Raw genomic sequence first — 12,613 nt, 5'->3', positions numbered from 1 at the left:
AGTACAGTCACACTGATCATCATTCTAAAATTAATTCTAACATTCTAATTAATTATATAATAACTGGTTATACATGCAAAATGGACAATAGAACACTGGAACTGGAAATCTTTAAAAAATCTTCAAACGGGGACTGACTTCGCAATAGACTAGGCATTTACAGCTGTTCCAATGTAAATGTGCCTTCCTCCGTGCACTTGCGCCCGCTCTGAAGTCGGACTCGGTGTGCCCGGCCACGCGCGCTGTTCTTGCGCGGTTACTCAGCTGATAGAGTTGTACCCTTCCTACTGACTTGAACTTGTAAGTCGCTTTGGATAAAAGCGTTGGCTAAATGACTAAATGTAAATGGATGTATAACAGGGATGTCTCCCTTTGTCCTAGGTGCTCTCTCACGCACAACTTTGACCGTGATGTGCAGTGGGGCTACTGTGCGCCGGCGGTCACTCAACCCAACGGTGAAACATCTTCCCAATCGGAAAAACACACAAAGTCCATTCAGTCATACTGCAGTCACACATCTAAAGAGCTTTTTTTTTTTATCTCTCTGTTATTGTTTGTTCGACGGGTTCCAGTGTTCGTCCACTCGTCCAGGAGAATATTGCATCCCTGTCAGGTGAACCCGTGTCAGAACGGTGGCCTCTGCACTCTGGTTCCTCACCGACGGTCGTTTGAGTGCTCCTGTCCCGATAGCTTCTCCGGGAGGCTGTGTGAACACAGTAAGTAGCATTTATGAGACATTTCTTGATTTCCTTCATGACGGCATTCTTGCGTTGCAGACGTCACTCTTCCTGAACGACTCCGGGAAGGTGGTGAGTCACCTGCAGACGGGATGTGCAAAGATTCCACTTTGTCTTCATAGGAAAATGCCGTTGATTTTTCGACGGCTTAGCAAAACAGAAAACATCCCATCATTTAAAGGAACACGCCAACATTTGGGGAAATTAGCTTACCGTCTTCTCCAGAGAGAGGCAAGAAGATAAGATACCAGTTTCCTCGGACAGTGACGGGTAGCTTAGGCATTGTCCAACTAACACCTCTCCCGAAGGCTAACTGGCACTGTCCGCTTCCATTCATTGTGCTAAGCTAGGCTAACGTGCAGCCAGATAGCTTTCTACTGAACGCACAGAGAGGAAACTGGTATCTATCTTCTTGTCTCTCTCTGGAGAAGACGGTAAGCTAATTTCCCTAAATGTTGGTGTGTTCCTTTAAGTACCCGGAGCATTTGACCCTCATCCCATTCCTGGAGCATTTGACCCTCATTGAGTTTCACAAACACTATCTGCTCTGGTTTCTCCTCCCAGACGTCCCTCATGACGCTCTGTCTGTCTGCTCTGGTTCCCCCTCCCTCCCAGACGTCCCTCGTGGCGCTCTGTCTGTCTGCTCTGGTTCCCCCTCCCTCCCAGACGGTGACTTGCCTTGTTCTGTGTGTCCTGCAGATAAGTGCTATGAAAGCGGACACCTGCGTCACTACGACCTGGGCGAGTCGTGGGGCAGGATCCACCTCCGTAACGTGGAGCAGTGCACGTGTGCGGCCGGGGAGGCCAGGTGTGAGAGAGTGCGCTACTCCGGTAAGAGAGGCGCTTTCATTGTCGCTCCCCTCCCCTCCCCCCCCTGCGTCTGCCATGTTCCTCTCATGTCCTCTTTTGTCGGCGATGAGAGTGAAACCCGATAGCTGTTCCCACTACAATGGCCTCCACCTCTTTGTGCTTCCAGAAGTTTAAGAGAACTTAAACTTAAGACCCCCTCAAAAACCGCACGCCTGACCGCTTGCTAAGAAACACGGTTTCATTGGATTATATTAGATTATATTATATTAGATTAGATTAGATTAGATTAGATTAGATTCAAATGTATGGTAATCATAAAGCACAAGTACAGTACAACAAAAAGTTTGGCATCCAACCGGAGTGCAAATGTAACAGTAAAGAGCAACAGTAATATACAATGTACAGGTGCTTAAACTAGATATAAAATATATGAATTAGTACCACTGAGTAATATGTATGTACAGAGTTGTAGTATTAATATGCACAGTGCACAGTAAAGAGCACCTACGGGAGGCTGCAATTCAAAACTGGCCACCGTAAATGTCCAAACCCCCCCCCCCCCACCCCCTCCTAATAGAGTTTCAAGTTTCAAGTTTCTTTAATAGTTGTCATACAGAAGTACAGAATACTTTCATACAAAATGCTTCTTACTGTTACGCTCCAGAGACTGTGCTAGACAAGATAGTATCAAATAACATAGTATAGCATGTAAATTAGAAGTAGAAAATGAGGTCACAGTGTTCAGTATAGACATATGTACAATGTTCGATGCAGAATAGACGTAACTGAGTTACCATATAATATACAATACTACTAATGTACAATACTATATAGTGCAAAGCAGAAATGGGATGAGGTACAATTTAGGTACAATTTACAGTAAGGTGTACGAGTTGTAGTGCAATCCTTCATCAATAAATATAAAGTGTGGGGAGTGGGTGCTACAGTGTGTTTGTTTAAAGTGAGTGTGTGCTATAAAGTGTGGGGAGTGGGTGCTACAGTGTGTTTGTTTAAAGTGAGTGTGTGCGTGTGGATGTGTGTGCTATGTGCGTTTGATGGTTGTTGTTGTGTAGTGTTCATTGTTCGTTGAGCAGCCTGATGGCCTGGGGATAGAAGCTTCTTCTGAGTCTTTCTGTGCTCGCCTTGAGACTCCGGTATCGCTTGCCTGACCGCAGCAGTTCAAAGAGGCAGTTGTTCGGGTGACTGGAGTCTTTAATGATTCTCTTAGCCTTGCCCCTGCACCGCTTGTTGTAAATGTTCTGGAGGGTGGGGAGCCCCCCTCCGATTGTGCGTTCGGCTGAACGTGTCACTCTTTGTAGTCTGCTTCGGTCTTGTGCAGTGCTATTCCCAAACCAGGAGGTGATGTTGCCAGTCAGGATGCTCTCTATTGTACATGAGTAGAAGTTCTTAAGGATCTTCTGACTGACTTGGAACTTCCTTAGGCGCCTGAGGAAGTAGAGGCGTTGTCGTGCCTTCTTCACAACACTGTCAATGTGTGTGGTCCATGTCAAGTCCTCGGATATGTAGGCTCCGAGGTACTTAAAGCTGTTGACTCTCTCAACCGGTGCCCCGTCGATGCTGAGGGGGCTGTAGTCCTTGACCCCCGACCTCCTGAAGTCCAAAATCATCTCCTTTGTTTTGCTGACGTTCAGGGAGAGGCTGTTTTCCTGGCACCATCCCGCCAGGACCTTGACCTCTTCCAGGTAGGCCCTCTCGTCGTTGGCAGAGATCAGATCACTGTGTCGTCAGCAAATTTGATGATTGTGTTGCTACTCCGCTGAGCCACACAGTCGTGTGTGTACAGGGAGTAGAGGAGGGGACTCAGAACACAGCCCTGGGGGGCCCCTATGTTGAGGGTGATGGATGAGGAGGTGCAGTTGCCTGCTCTCACCACCTGGGGTCTGCCCGTCAGGAAGTCCAAGACCCACTGGCAGAGGTCATAGTTCAAGCCCAGGTCCCTGAGCTTGGCTATGAGTTTGGAGGGGACTATGGTATTGAATGCCGAGCTGTAGTCGATGAATAGCATTCTCACATAGTTCCCCTTCCTCTTGTCCAGGTGTGATGCTGCTGTGTGCAGCACATGGGCTATGGCGTCCTCCGTGGACCTGTTGGGGCGGTATGCAAATTGCAGGGGGTCCATGTTGATGGGGAGGGAGGAGCAGATGTAGCCCTTTACTAGCTTCTCAAAGCACTTCATGGCTATGGAGGTGAGAGCTACAGGGCGGTAGTCGTTGAGGCAAGCAGGCTTGGATTTTTTGGGTACAGGGATAATAGTGGACTTCTTCAGGCAGGTGGGGATGACAGCCTGTTCTAAGGACAGGTTAAATATGTCAGTGAATACCGGGGCCAGTTGGTCGGCACAGACTTTTAGGACGCGGCCGGGGATGCCGTCCGGTCCTGCTGCCTTCCTGATATTCACTTTTTTAAAGGTCCGCCTCACCTCATGCTCTGTTACCCTGAACACTGAGTCTCCATCAGCAGCAGACCCCCCCCCCCCCCCCCCCCCCATTGCCGTGGCTTGTGGGCTGGTGTTGTTATTACCAGCATCAAACCTTGCATAGAAGGTATTGAGGTCATTTGCTAAGGAGATGTCACTGTTCAGTTTGAGGGAGGTGCCTTTGTAGTCTGTCATCGTTTTGAGCCCCTGCCACATAGCTCTGGAGTCAGCCTGTTCAAATTGGAGTTACATTTTATCTCTGTAGCGCCGTTTGGCCTCTGTCACTGTCCTCCTTACGTTGTATCGCGCCACCTTGTGGTCATTCATGTTGCCTGCCACCAGGCCGTCGTTGTATGCTTTGGTGCGCGCTTTCAGAGCTTCACGGACGGATTTGTCTACCCAGGGTTTTTGATTTGGGTAAACTCTAATTGTGGTAGTGGGGATTGTTTCTTCCACCAAAGTACGAACATAGTCCAGCACTGTCTCCGTGTAGACATTAATGTTATCTGTGTCGCGGAACACGCTCCAGTCTGTGCACTCAAACGCAGCCTGGAGCGTCCCCCCCGACTCCACATCCCATTTCTGCACCTCTCGCGAGACTACAGGTGTGCTCTTGATTCTTTGTTTGTACTTTGGAGAAAGAAAAATGGCCGCATTATCAGACTTCCCAAAGCCACTAGCAGAATGAGCCTTGTATCCACCCTTGAATTGCGAGTAACAGTGATCTAAAATGTTACCGCCTCTGGTGTTACAAGTCACATGCTGATAGAAGTCAGGCAAAACCTTTCTCAGATTGGCGTTATTGAAATCACCCACTACTACAATGGCGGCGTTAACGTTCGCGGCTTGGAGTTTGTTTACCTCATCGTGAAGTCTGGAGAGCGCGACACTATCGCTGGCTTGCGGTGGAGTGTACACTCCTACAAGGATGATCGCCGTTAACTCTCTCGGAAGGAAGAAAGGACGACACTTGATTGTTATATATTCCAGGTTGGTGCAGCAGTGGTTCGATAATTCCTTCACGTTGGCTGGATCGCTCCAATTGTTGTTCACCATGAAGGCGATCCCACCTCCGCGCTGTTTGCCTGATTCAGCTGTTCTATCCTTGCGGTGGATGAAGAAGTGATCGGCCGGTTGGATGGCGTGGTCCGGGGTTTCTGGCGACAGCCACGTTTCAGTGAAGCAGAGAACATTACAATCTCTAACGTCTCTCTGGAATTTCATCCTTGCTCGGATGTCGTCTAATTTATTGTCAATCGATTGTACATTGGCTAGCAATATACTGGGTAGTGGCGTTCGGTGTCGTCTGGTTCTCAGTCTGTTACGGATCCCAGCTCTCTTCCCACGCCGTCTGATGGTTCCTTTGTTCCTGGGGTCAAGACCTGGTCCTGGTGTCCTCAAGATCTCAACAGGCCATTGCTGCGGTTCAGAAAGCTGATCCAGGGAGTAATCTAGTCGGTAAGTTTCCCGTAATCCGATGTCTATAAGTGACTGACGGTCATACACATTAAATGCACCTACTGTTGGTACAGACAAAACTCTTAAAACTATAAATATTAGCAAAAGTAAGCACAGTCTCGACGGAGCGCACAGACAGGCAGCCGGACGTAGCGGCGCCATCTTGTACCGGAGTGTCAGTCTCCTCCCCACCGTATGTATATATTTTCTCCCACCCGCCCACCCCCTCCTAATGTACAGTCTCCTCCCCATCATATGTATATATTTTCTGTTAGGATCTCTGGGTAACAGTACTGTATATTTGCATATCATATATGTCACAAATGTAACAGTACTATATACCTGTATGTCATGTATGTCCCTATGTCATAAATGTCATGATGTCATGTATGTTGTGTCACTATGAATTGAAAATGGGGGACCCTGATGTAAACAAGACAAACGTCTTTCTCTGGTCTGCATCCCCTTAACAATTGTGTGTATTGAGCCGTACTGTATTGTACCCATTCTGCAATCTGTTAAATAAAGTTTTCATTCATTCATTCAAAGACACTATGGTAGTAAGTCATACTGGCCAGCAGTGTAACTAGTAAGAGTAGGTAAGGGATATGTACATTGTACATATATAGATATAGTAACTAGTAATAGTAGGTAAGGGATATGTACAGATATAGATATAGTAACTAGTAAGAGTAGGTAAGGGATATGTACAGATATATATATAGTAACTAGTAAGAGTAGGTAAGGGATATGTACAGATATAGATATAGTAACTAGTAAGAGTAGGTAAGGGATATGTACAGATGTAGATATAGTATCTACAGATATATAAAAAGGATTATATGCAGGTATGTACAGACAGATGTGGATAATATATATATATATATATATATATTCTAGGCATTGAAGTTTATCGAAGGTGTTGAACTAAAAGTGTGAACCTTTTATTTACTTAATTGTAGAAAGTTGTAATGGTTTCTTAAAGATGCACATGATCATTTGAAATATGGACTGTATCGACTCAACCACACGCTATTACATGGAATTTATGAAAGTTATTTACCACAGAATGATGCTTATTGCTTATGCCATTATTATTCCATTCCATTGCGATTGTGTTTGGTTGCGTCTACATTCAAATGATCCAACATCTTCAATAGTGCTTCTTCTTTGAAACAATGACGCTTGGTTGAAATGTAGATGGTAGCTGTTTATACAAGAGCGCTGGAAGTCATGACTCGACACGCGTCTACCGTCAAAACCAAACCGCAATGACTGCTATTACTGAGAACGTCATGTCATTCAGCCGTCAGTCTTCTACATGACTGTGGTGAATAAATAAACGAGCAAACATTCAGCATCCATACTAACACCTCTGTCTTTAAATCTACATGTAGCCTATTTATACATTTGTGTTTCCAAATGCTGAAAACCACCTTTATTTTAAAATGTTTGTAAATGTTTGTAAACAAATTATTTGTATTGCTTGAATAAGGCTGCTTCCCACTGAGCTGAGCCTCATCGCCCCGAAAGCGTCTCATCACTAAGACGAGCTTCGCCCATTGGCTGGTAATGGAACTAAGATATATATATATACAGTATATATTTATTGGTAAAGAATTTGCACTAAACTCATACCTCATTACACCTTACTGTAAATTGTACCTAAATTGTACCTCATCCCATTTCTGCATTGTACTGTATATTGTATTGTAACTCAGTTACTTTTCTACTCTGCATTGTATATTGTATATATGTATATTGAACACTTTTGTCTATGTACTTGACTTCTATTTTATACTTATTATACTTATTTTATTATCTATTATTATTTTACTTATCTATTTTTATCTAGCACAATCTCTGGAGCAAAACAGAAAGAAGCATTTTATATAAAAGTATTCTGTATTTTTGTATGACAACTAATAAAGAAACTTGAAACTTGAACTTGAAAGATTATCTTAAGAGGATCCACAAAATGTTATTCCCGGTCCCTTGGACAATTGTAATGGAACTAAGATTATTTTAAGAGGATCCACAGAATGTTATTCCCGGTCCCTTGGACAGTTGTAATGGAACTACGATTATTTTAAGAGGATCCACAGAATGTTATTCCTGTGGGGAGAGAGAACCTCTCAATCTGGGATGTCTTCCAGATGTACATTTACATAGTAGTATATATATATATACTATATATATATAAGTATAGTTGTACCCCATTCACTGTCCAGTAGGGATGGGTACCTTTCACATTTGAACCGATACCGATACCGGTACCGGTACCTGTGAATCGATACCGGTACCCAACGGTACCTTTTTTCGGTACTTTAGTCTCAAGAAATTTAATTTACCTACCTCAGTCGTAAAAAAAAAATCCAAACTTCAAATAACTACAATTTCGACAGTTTTCGGCTTGTCATTGCTCCGACTGCTTTGTTGTTGAATCAAGTCAAATCCTAGGTAAGCATATATTGTGCGTGTGAACGTTGACAGGAAAAGAAAAAAGCAAAAAAAAAAAAGTAAAAAAAGTAAAAACAAAAAAAAAGAATAATAAAAGATTTTTTATTTATTTTTTTTTTATTTTTTTTTCGGTTTCTCACTTGATTCGATACTCGGTAGTGCCGACGTGTTTCGGTTCGGTGCCTCAAAAGTACCGAATTCGGTACCCATCCCTACTGTCCAGACCTTTACAACTTCACATCCCAGTGTCCTCATCAGTGTCTCTCTGTCCTCAGTGTGTCTCATCACTGTCTCTCTGTCCTCAGTGTGTCTCATCAGTGTCTCTCTGTCCTCAGTGTGTCTCATCACTGTCTCTCTGTCCTCAGTGTGTCTCATTACTGTCTCTCTGTCCTCAGTGTGTCTCATCAGTGTCTCTCTGTCCTCAGTGTGTCTCATCACTGTCTCTCTGTCCTCAGTGTGTCTCATCACTGTCTCTCTGTCCTCAGTGTGTCTCATCAGTGTCTCTCTGTCCTCAGTGTGTCTCATCAGTGTATCTCTGTCCTCAGTGTGTCTCATCACTGTCTCTCTGTCCCCAGTGTCCTCATCGCTGTCGCTCTGTCCTCAGTGTGTCTCATCAGTGTCTCTCTGTCCCCAGTGTGTCTCATCAGTGTCTCTCTGTCCTCAGTGTGTCTCATCAGTGTCTCTCTGTCCTCAGTGTGTCTCATCAGTGTCTCTCTGTCCCCAGTGTGTCTCATCAGTGTCTCTCTGTCCTCAGTGTGTCTCATCAGTGTCTCTCTGTCCTCAGTGTGTCTCATCAGTGTCTCTCTGTCCTCAGTGTGTCTCATCAGTGTCTCTCTGTCCCCAGTGTGTCTCATCAGTGTCTCTCTGTCCTCAGTGTGTCTCATCAGTGTCTCTCTGTCCTCAGTGTGTCTCATCAGTGTCTCTCTGTCCTCAGTGTGTCTCATCACTGTCTCTCTGTCCTCAGTGTGTCTCATTAGTGTATCTCTGTCCTCAGTGTGTCTCATCAGTGTATCTCTGTCCTCAGTGTGTCTCATCACTGTCTCTCTGTCCCCAGTGTCCTCATCGCTGTCGCTCTGTCCTCAGTGTGTCTCATCAGTGTCTCTCTGTCCTCAGTGTGTCTCATCACTGTCTCTCTGTCCTCAGTGTGTCCTCATCACTGTCTCTCTGTCCTCAGTGTGTCTCATTAGTGTCTCTGTCCTCAGTGTGTCTCATCGCTGTCTCTCTGTCCTCAGTGTGTCTCATCAGTGTCTCTCTGTCCCCAGTGTGTCTCATCACTGTCTCTCTGTCCTCAGTGTGTCTCATCACTGTCTCTCTGTCCTCAGTGTGTCTCATTAGTGTCTCTCTGTCCTCAGTGTGTCTCATCACTGTCTCTCTGTCCTCAGTGTGTCTCATTAGTGTCTCTCTGTCCTCAGTGTGTCTCATCGCTGTCTCTCTGTCCTCAGTGTGTCTCATTAGTGTCTCTCTGTCCTCAGTGTGTCTCATCGCTGTCTCTCTGTCCTCAGTGTGTCTCATCACTGTCTCTCTGTCCCCAGTGTGTCTCATTAGTGTCTCTCTGTCCTCAGTGTGTCTCATTAGTGTCTCATTAGTGTCTCTCTGTCCCCATTGTGTCTCATCAGTGTCTCTCTGTCCCCAGTGTGTCTCATCAGTGTCTCTCTGTCCTCAGTGTGTCTCATCACTGTCTCTCTGTCCTCAGTGTGTCTCATTACTGTCTCTATCCTCAGTGTCTCTCTGTCCTCAGTGTGTCTCATTAGTGTCTCATTAGTGTCTCTCTGTCCCCAGTGTGTCTCATCAGTGTCTCTCTGTCCCCAGTGTGTCTCATCAGTGTCTCTCTGTCCCCAGTGTGTCTCATCAGTGTCTCTCTGTCCTCAGTGTGTCTCATCAGTGTCTCTCTGTCCCCAGTGTGTCTCATCAGTGTCTCTTTGTCCCCAGTGTGTCTCATCAGTGTCTCTCTGTCCTCAGTGTGTCTCATCAGTGTCTATCTGTCCCCAGTGTGTCTCATCAGTGTCTCTCTGTCCCCAGTGTCCTCATCAGTGTCTCTCTGTCCCCAGTGTGTCTCATCAGTGTCTCTCTGTCCCCAGTGTGTCTCATTAGTCTCTCTGTCCCCAGTGTGTCTCATCCGTGTCTCTCTGTCCTCAGTGTGTCTCATCAGTGTCTCTCTGTCCCCAGTGTGTCTCATTAGTGTCTCTCTGTCCTCAGTGTGTCTCATCAGTGTCTCTCTGTCCCCAGTGTGTCTCATTAGTCTCTCTGTCCTCAGTGTGTCTCATCACTGTCTCTCTGTCCCCAGTGTGTCATTACTGTCTCTCTGTCCCCAGTGTGTCTCATCGGTGTCTCTCTGTCCTCAGTGTCCTCATCAGTGTCTCTCTGTCCTCAGTGTGTCTCATTAGTGTCTCTCTGTCCTCAGTGTGTCTCATCACTGTCTCTCTGTCCCCAGTGTGTCTCATCAGTGTCTCTCTGTCCTCAGTGTGTCTCATCAGTGTATCTCTGTCCCCAGTGTGTCTCATCAGTGTCTCTCTGTCCCCAGTGTGTCTCATCGGTGTCTCTCTGTCCTCAGTGTGTCTCATCAGTGTCTCTCTGTCCCCAGTGTGTCTCATCGGTGTCTCTCTGTCCTCAGTGTGTCTCATCAGTGTCTCTCTGTCCCCAGTGTGTCTCATCAGTGTCTCTCTGTCCTCAGTGTCCTCATCACTGTCTCTCTGTCCCCAGTGTGTCTCATCAGTGTCTCTCTGTCCCCAGTGTGTCTCATCAGTGTCTCTCTGTCCTCAGTGTGTCTCATTAGTGTCTCTGTCCTCAGTGTGTCTCATCAGTGTCTCTCTGTCCTCAGTGTGTCTCATCAGTGTCTCTCTGTCCTCAGTGTGTCTCATCAGTGTCTCTCTGTCCCCAGTGTGTCTCATCAGTGTCTCTCTGTCCTCAGTGTGTCTCATTTGTGTATCTGTCCTCAGTGTGTCTCATTCGTGTCTCTGTCCTCAGTGTGTCTCATTAGTGTCTCTCTGTCCCCAGTGTGTCTCATCAGTGTCTCTCTGTCCTCAGTGTCCTCATCACTGTCTCTCTGTCCCCAGTGTGTCTCATCAGTGTCTCTCTGTCCTCAGTGTGTCTCATCAGTGTCTCTGTCCTCAGTGTGTCTCATCAGTGTATCTCTGTCCTCAGTGTGTCTCATTAGTGTCTCTGTCCTCAGTGTGTCTCATTAGTGTCTCTGTCCTCAGTGTGTCTCATCAGTGTATCTCTGTCCTCAGTGTGTCTCATCACTGTCTCTCTGTCCTCAGTGTGTCTCATTACTGTCTCTATCCTCAGTGTCTCTCTGTCCCCAGTGTGTCTCATCAGTGTCTCTCTGTCCTCAGTGTGTCTCATCAGTGTCTATCTGTCCCCAGTGTGTCTCATCAGTGTCTCTCTGTCCCCAGTGTCCTCATCAGTGTCTCTCTGTCCCCAGTGTGTCTCATCAGTGTCTCTCTGTCCCCAGTGTGTCTCATTAGTCTCTCTGTCCCCAGTGTGTCTCATCCGTGTCTCTCTGTCCTCAGTGTGTCTCATCAGTGTCTCTCTGTCCCCAGTGTGTCTCATTAGTGTCTCTCTGTCCTCAGTGTGTCTCATCAGTGTCTCTCTGTCCCCAGTGTGTCTCATTAGTCTCTCTGTCCTCAGTGTGTCTCATCACTGTCTATCTGTCCCCAGTGTGTCATTACTGTCTCTGTCCCCAGTGTGTCTCATCGGTGTCTCTCTGTCCTCAGTGTCCTCATCAGTGTCTCTCTGTCCCCAGTGTGTCTCATCACTGTCTCTCTGTCCTCAGTGTGTCTCATTAGTGTCTCTCTGTCCTCAGTGTGTCTCATCACTGTCTCTCTGTCCCCAGTGTGTCTCATCAGTGTCTCTCTGTCCTCAGTGTGTCTCATCAGTGTATCTCTGTCCCCAGTGTGTCTCATCAGTGTCTCTCTGTCCCCAGTGTGTCTCATCGGTGTCTCTCTGTCCTCAGTGTGTCTCATCAGTGTCTCTCTGTCCCCAGTGTGTCTCATCGGTGTCTCTCTGTCCTCAGTGTGTCTCATCAGTGTCTCTCTGTCCCCAGTGTGTCTCATCAGTGTCTCTCTGTCCTCAGTGTCCTCATCACTGTCTCTCTGTCCCCAGTGTGTCTCATCAGTGTCTCTCTGTCCCCAGTGTGTCTCATCAGTGTCTCTCTGTCCCCAGTGTGTCTCATTAGTGTCTCTGTCCTCAGTGTGTCTCATCAGTGTCTCTCTGTCCTCAGTGTGTCTCATCAGTGTCTCTCTGTCCTCAGTGTGTCTCATCAGTGTCTCTCTGTCCCCAGTGTGTCTCATCAGTGTCTCTCTGTCCTCAGTGTGTCTCATTTGTGTATCTGTCCTCAGTGTGTCTCATTCGTGTCTCTGTCCTCAGTGTGTCTCATTAGTGTCTCTCTGTCCCCAGTGTGTCTCATCAGTGTCTCTCTGTCCTCAGTGTCCTCATCACTGTCTCTCTGTCCCCAGTGTGTCTCATCAGTGTCTCTCTGTCCTCAGTGTGTCTCATCAGTGTCTCTCTGTCCTCAGTGTGTCTCATCAGTGTATCTCTGTCCTCAGTGTGTCTCATTAGTGTCTCTGTCCTCAGTGTGTCTCATTAGTGTCTCTCTGTCCTCAGTGTGTCATTACTGTCTCTCTGTCCTCAGTGTGTCTCATTAGTGTCTCTCTGTCCTCAGTGTGTCATTACTGTCTCTCTGTCCTCAGTGTGTCTCATCAGTGTATCTCTG

General features: G+C 46.4%; 1 protein-coding gene across 1 annotated transcript in view; it reads left to right on the top strand.

The window, feature by feature from the left end:
* The window catches only part of hgfac (HGF activator), a 167,820-nt gene that overhangs the window by 59,142 nt on the left and 96,065 nt on the right, over positions 1 to 12,613 (top strand). Inside the window, exons 4-6 of the mRNA XM_084312368.1 lie at positions 382 to 455; positions 573 to 716; positions 1,437 to 1,568. Of these exons, the coding sequence (XP_084168494.1) occupies positions 382 to 455; positions 573 to 716; positions 1,437 to 1,568 (350 nt within the window). The remainder of the gene's footprint in view (positions 1 to 381; positions 456 to 572; positions 717 to 1,436; positions 1,569 to 12,613) is intronic.

Source organism: Notolepis coatsorum, assembly GCF_963971535.1.
Source record: "Notolepis coatsorum genome assembly, chromosome: 4".
Taxonomy (NCBI): domain Eukaryota; kingdom Metazoa; phylum Chordata; class Actinopteri; order Aulopiformes; family Paralepididae; genus Notolepis; species Notolepis coatsorum.
This window is presented reverse-complemented; position numbering and strand designations above follow the sequence as displayed.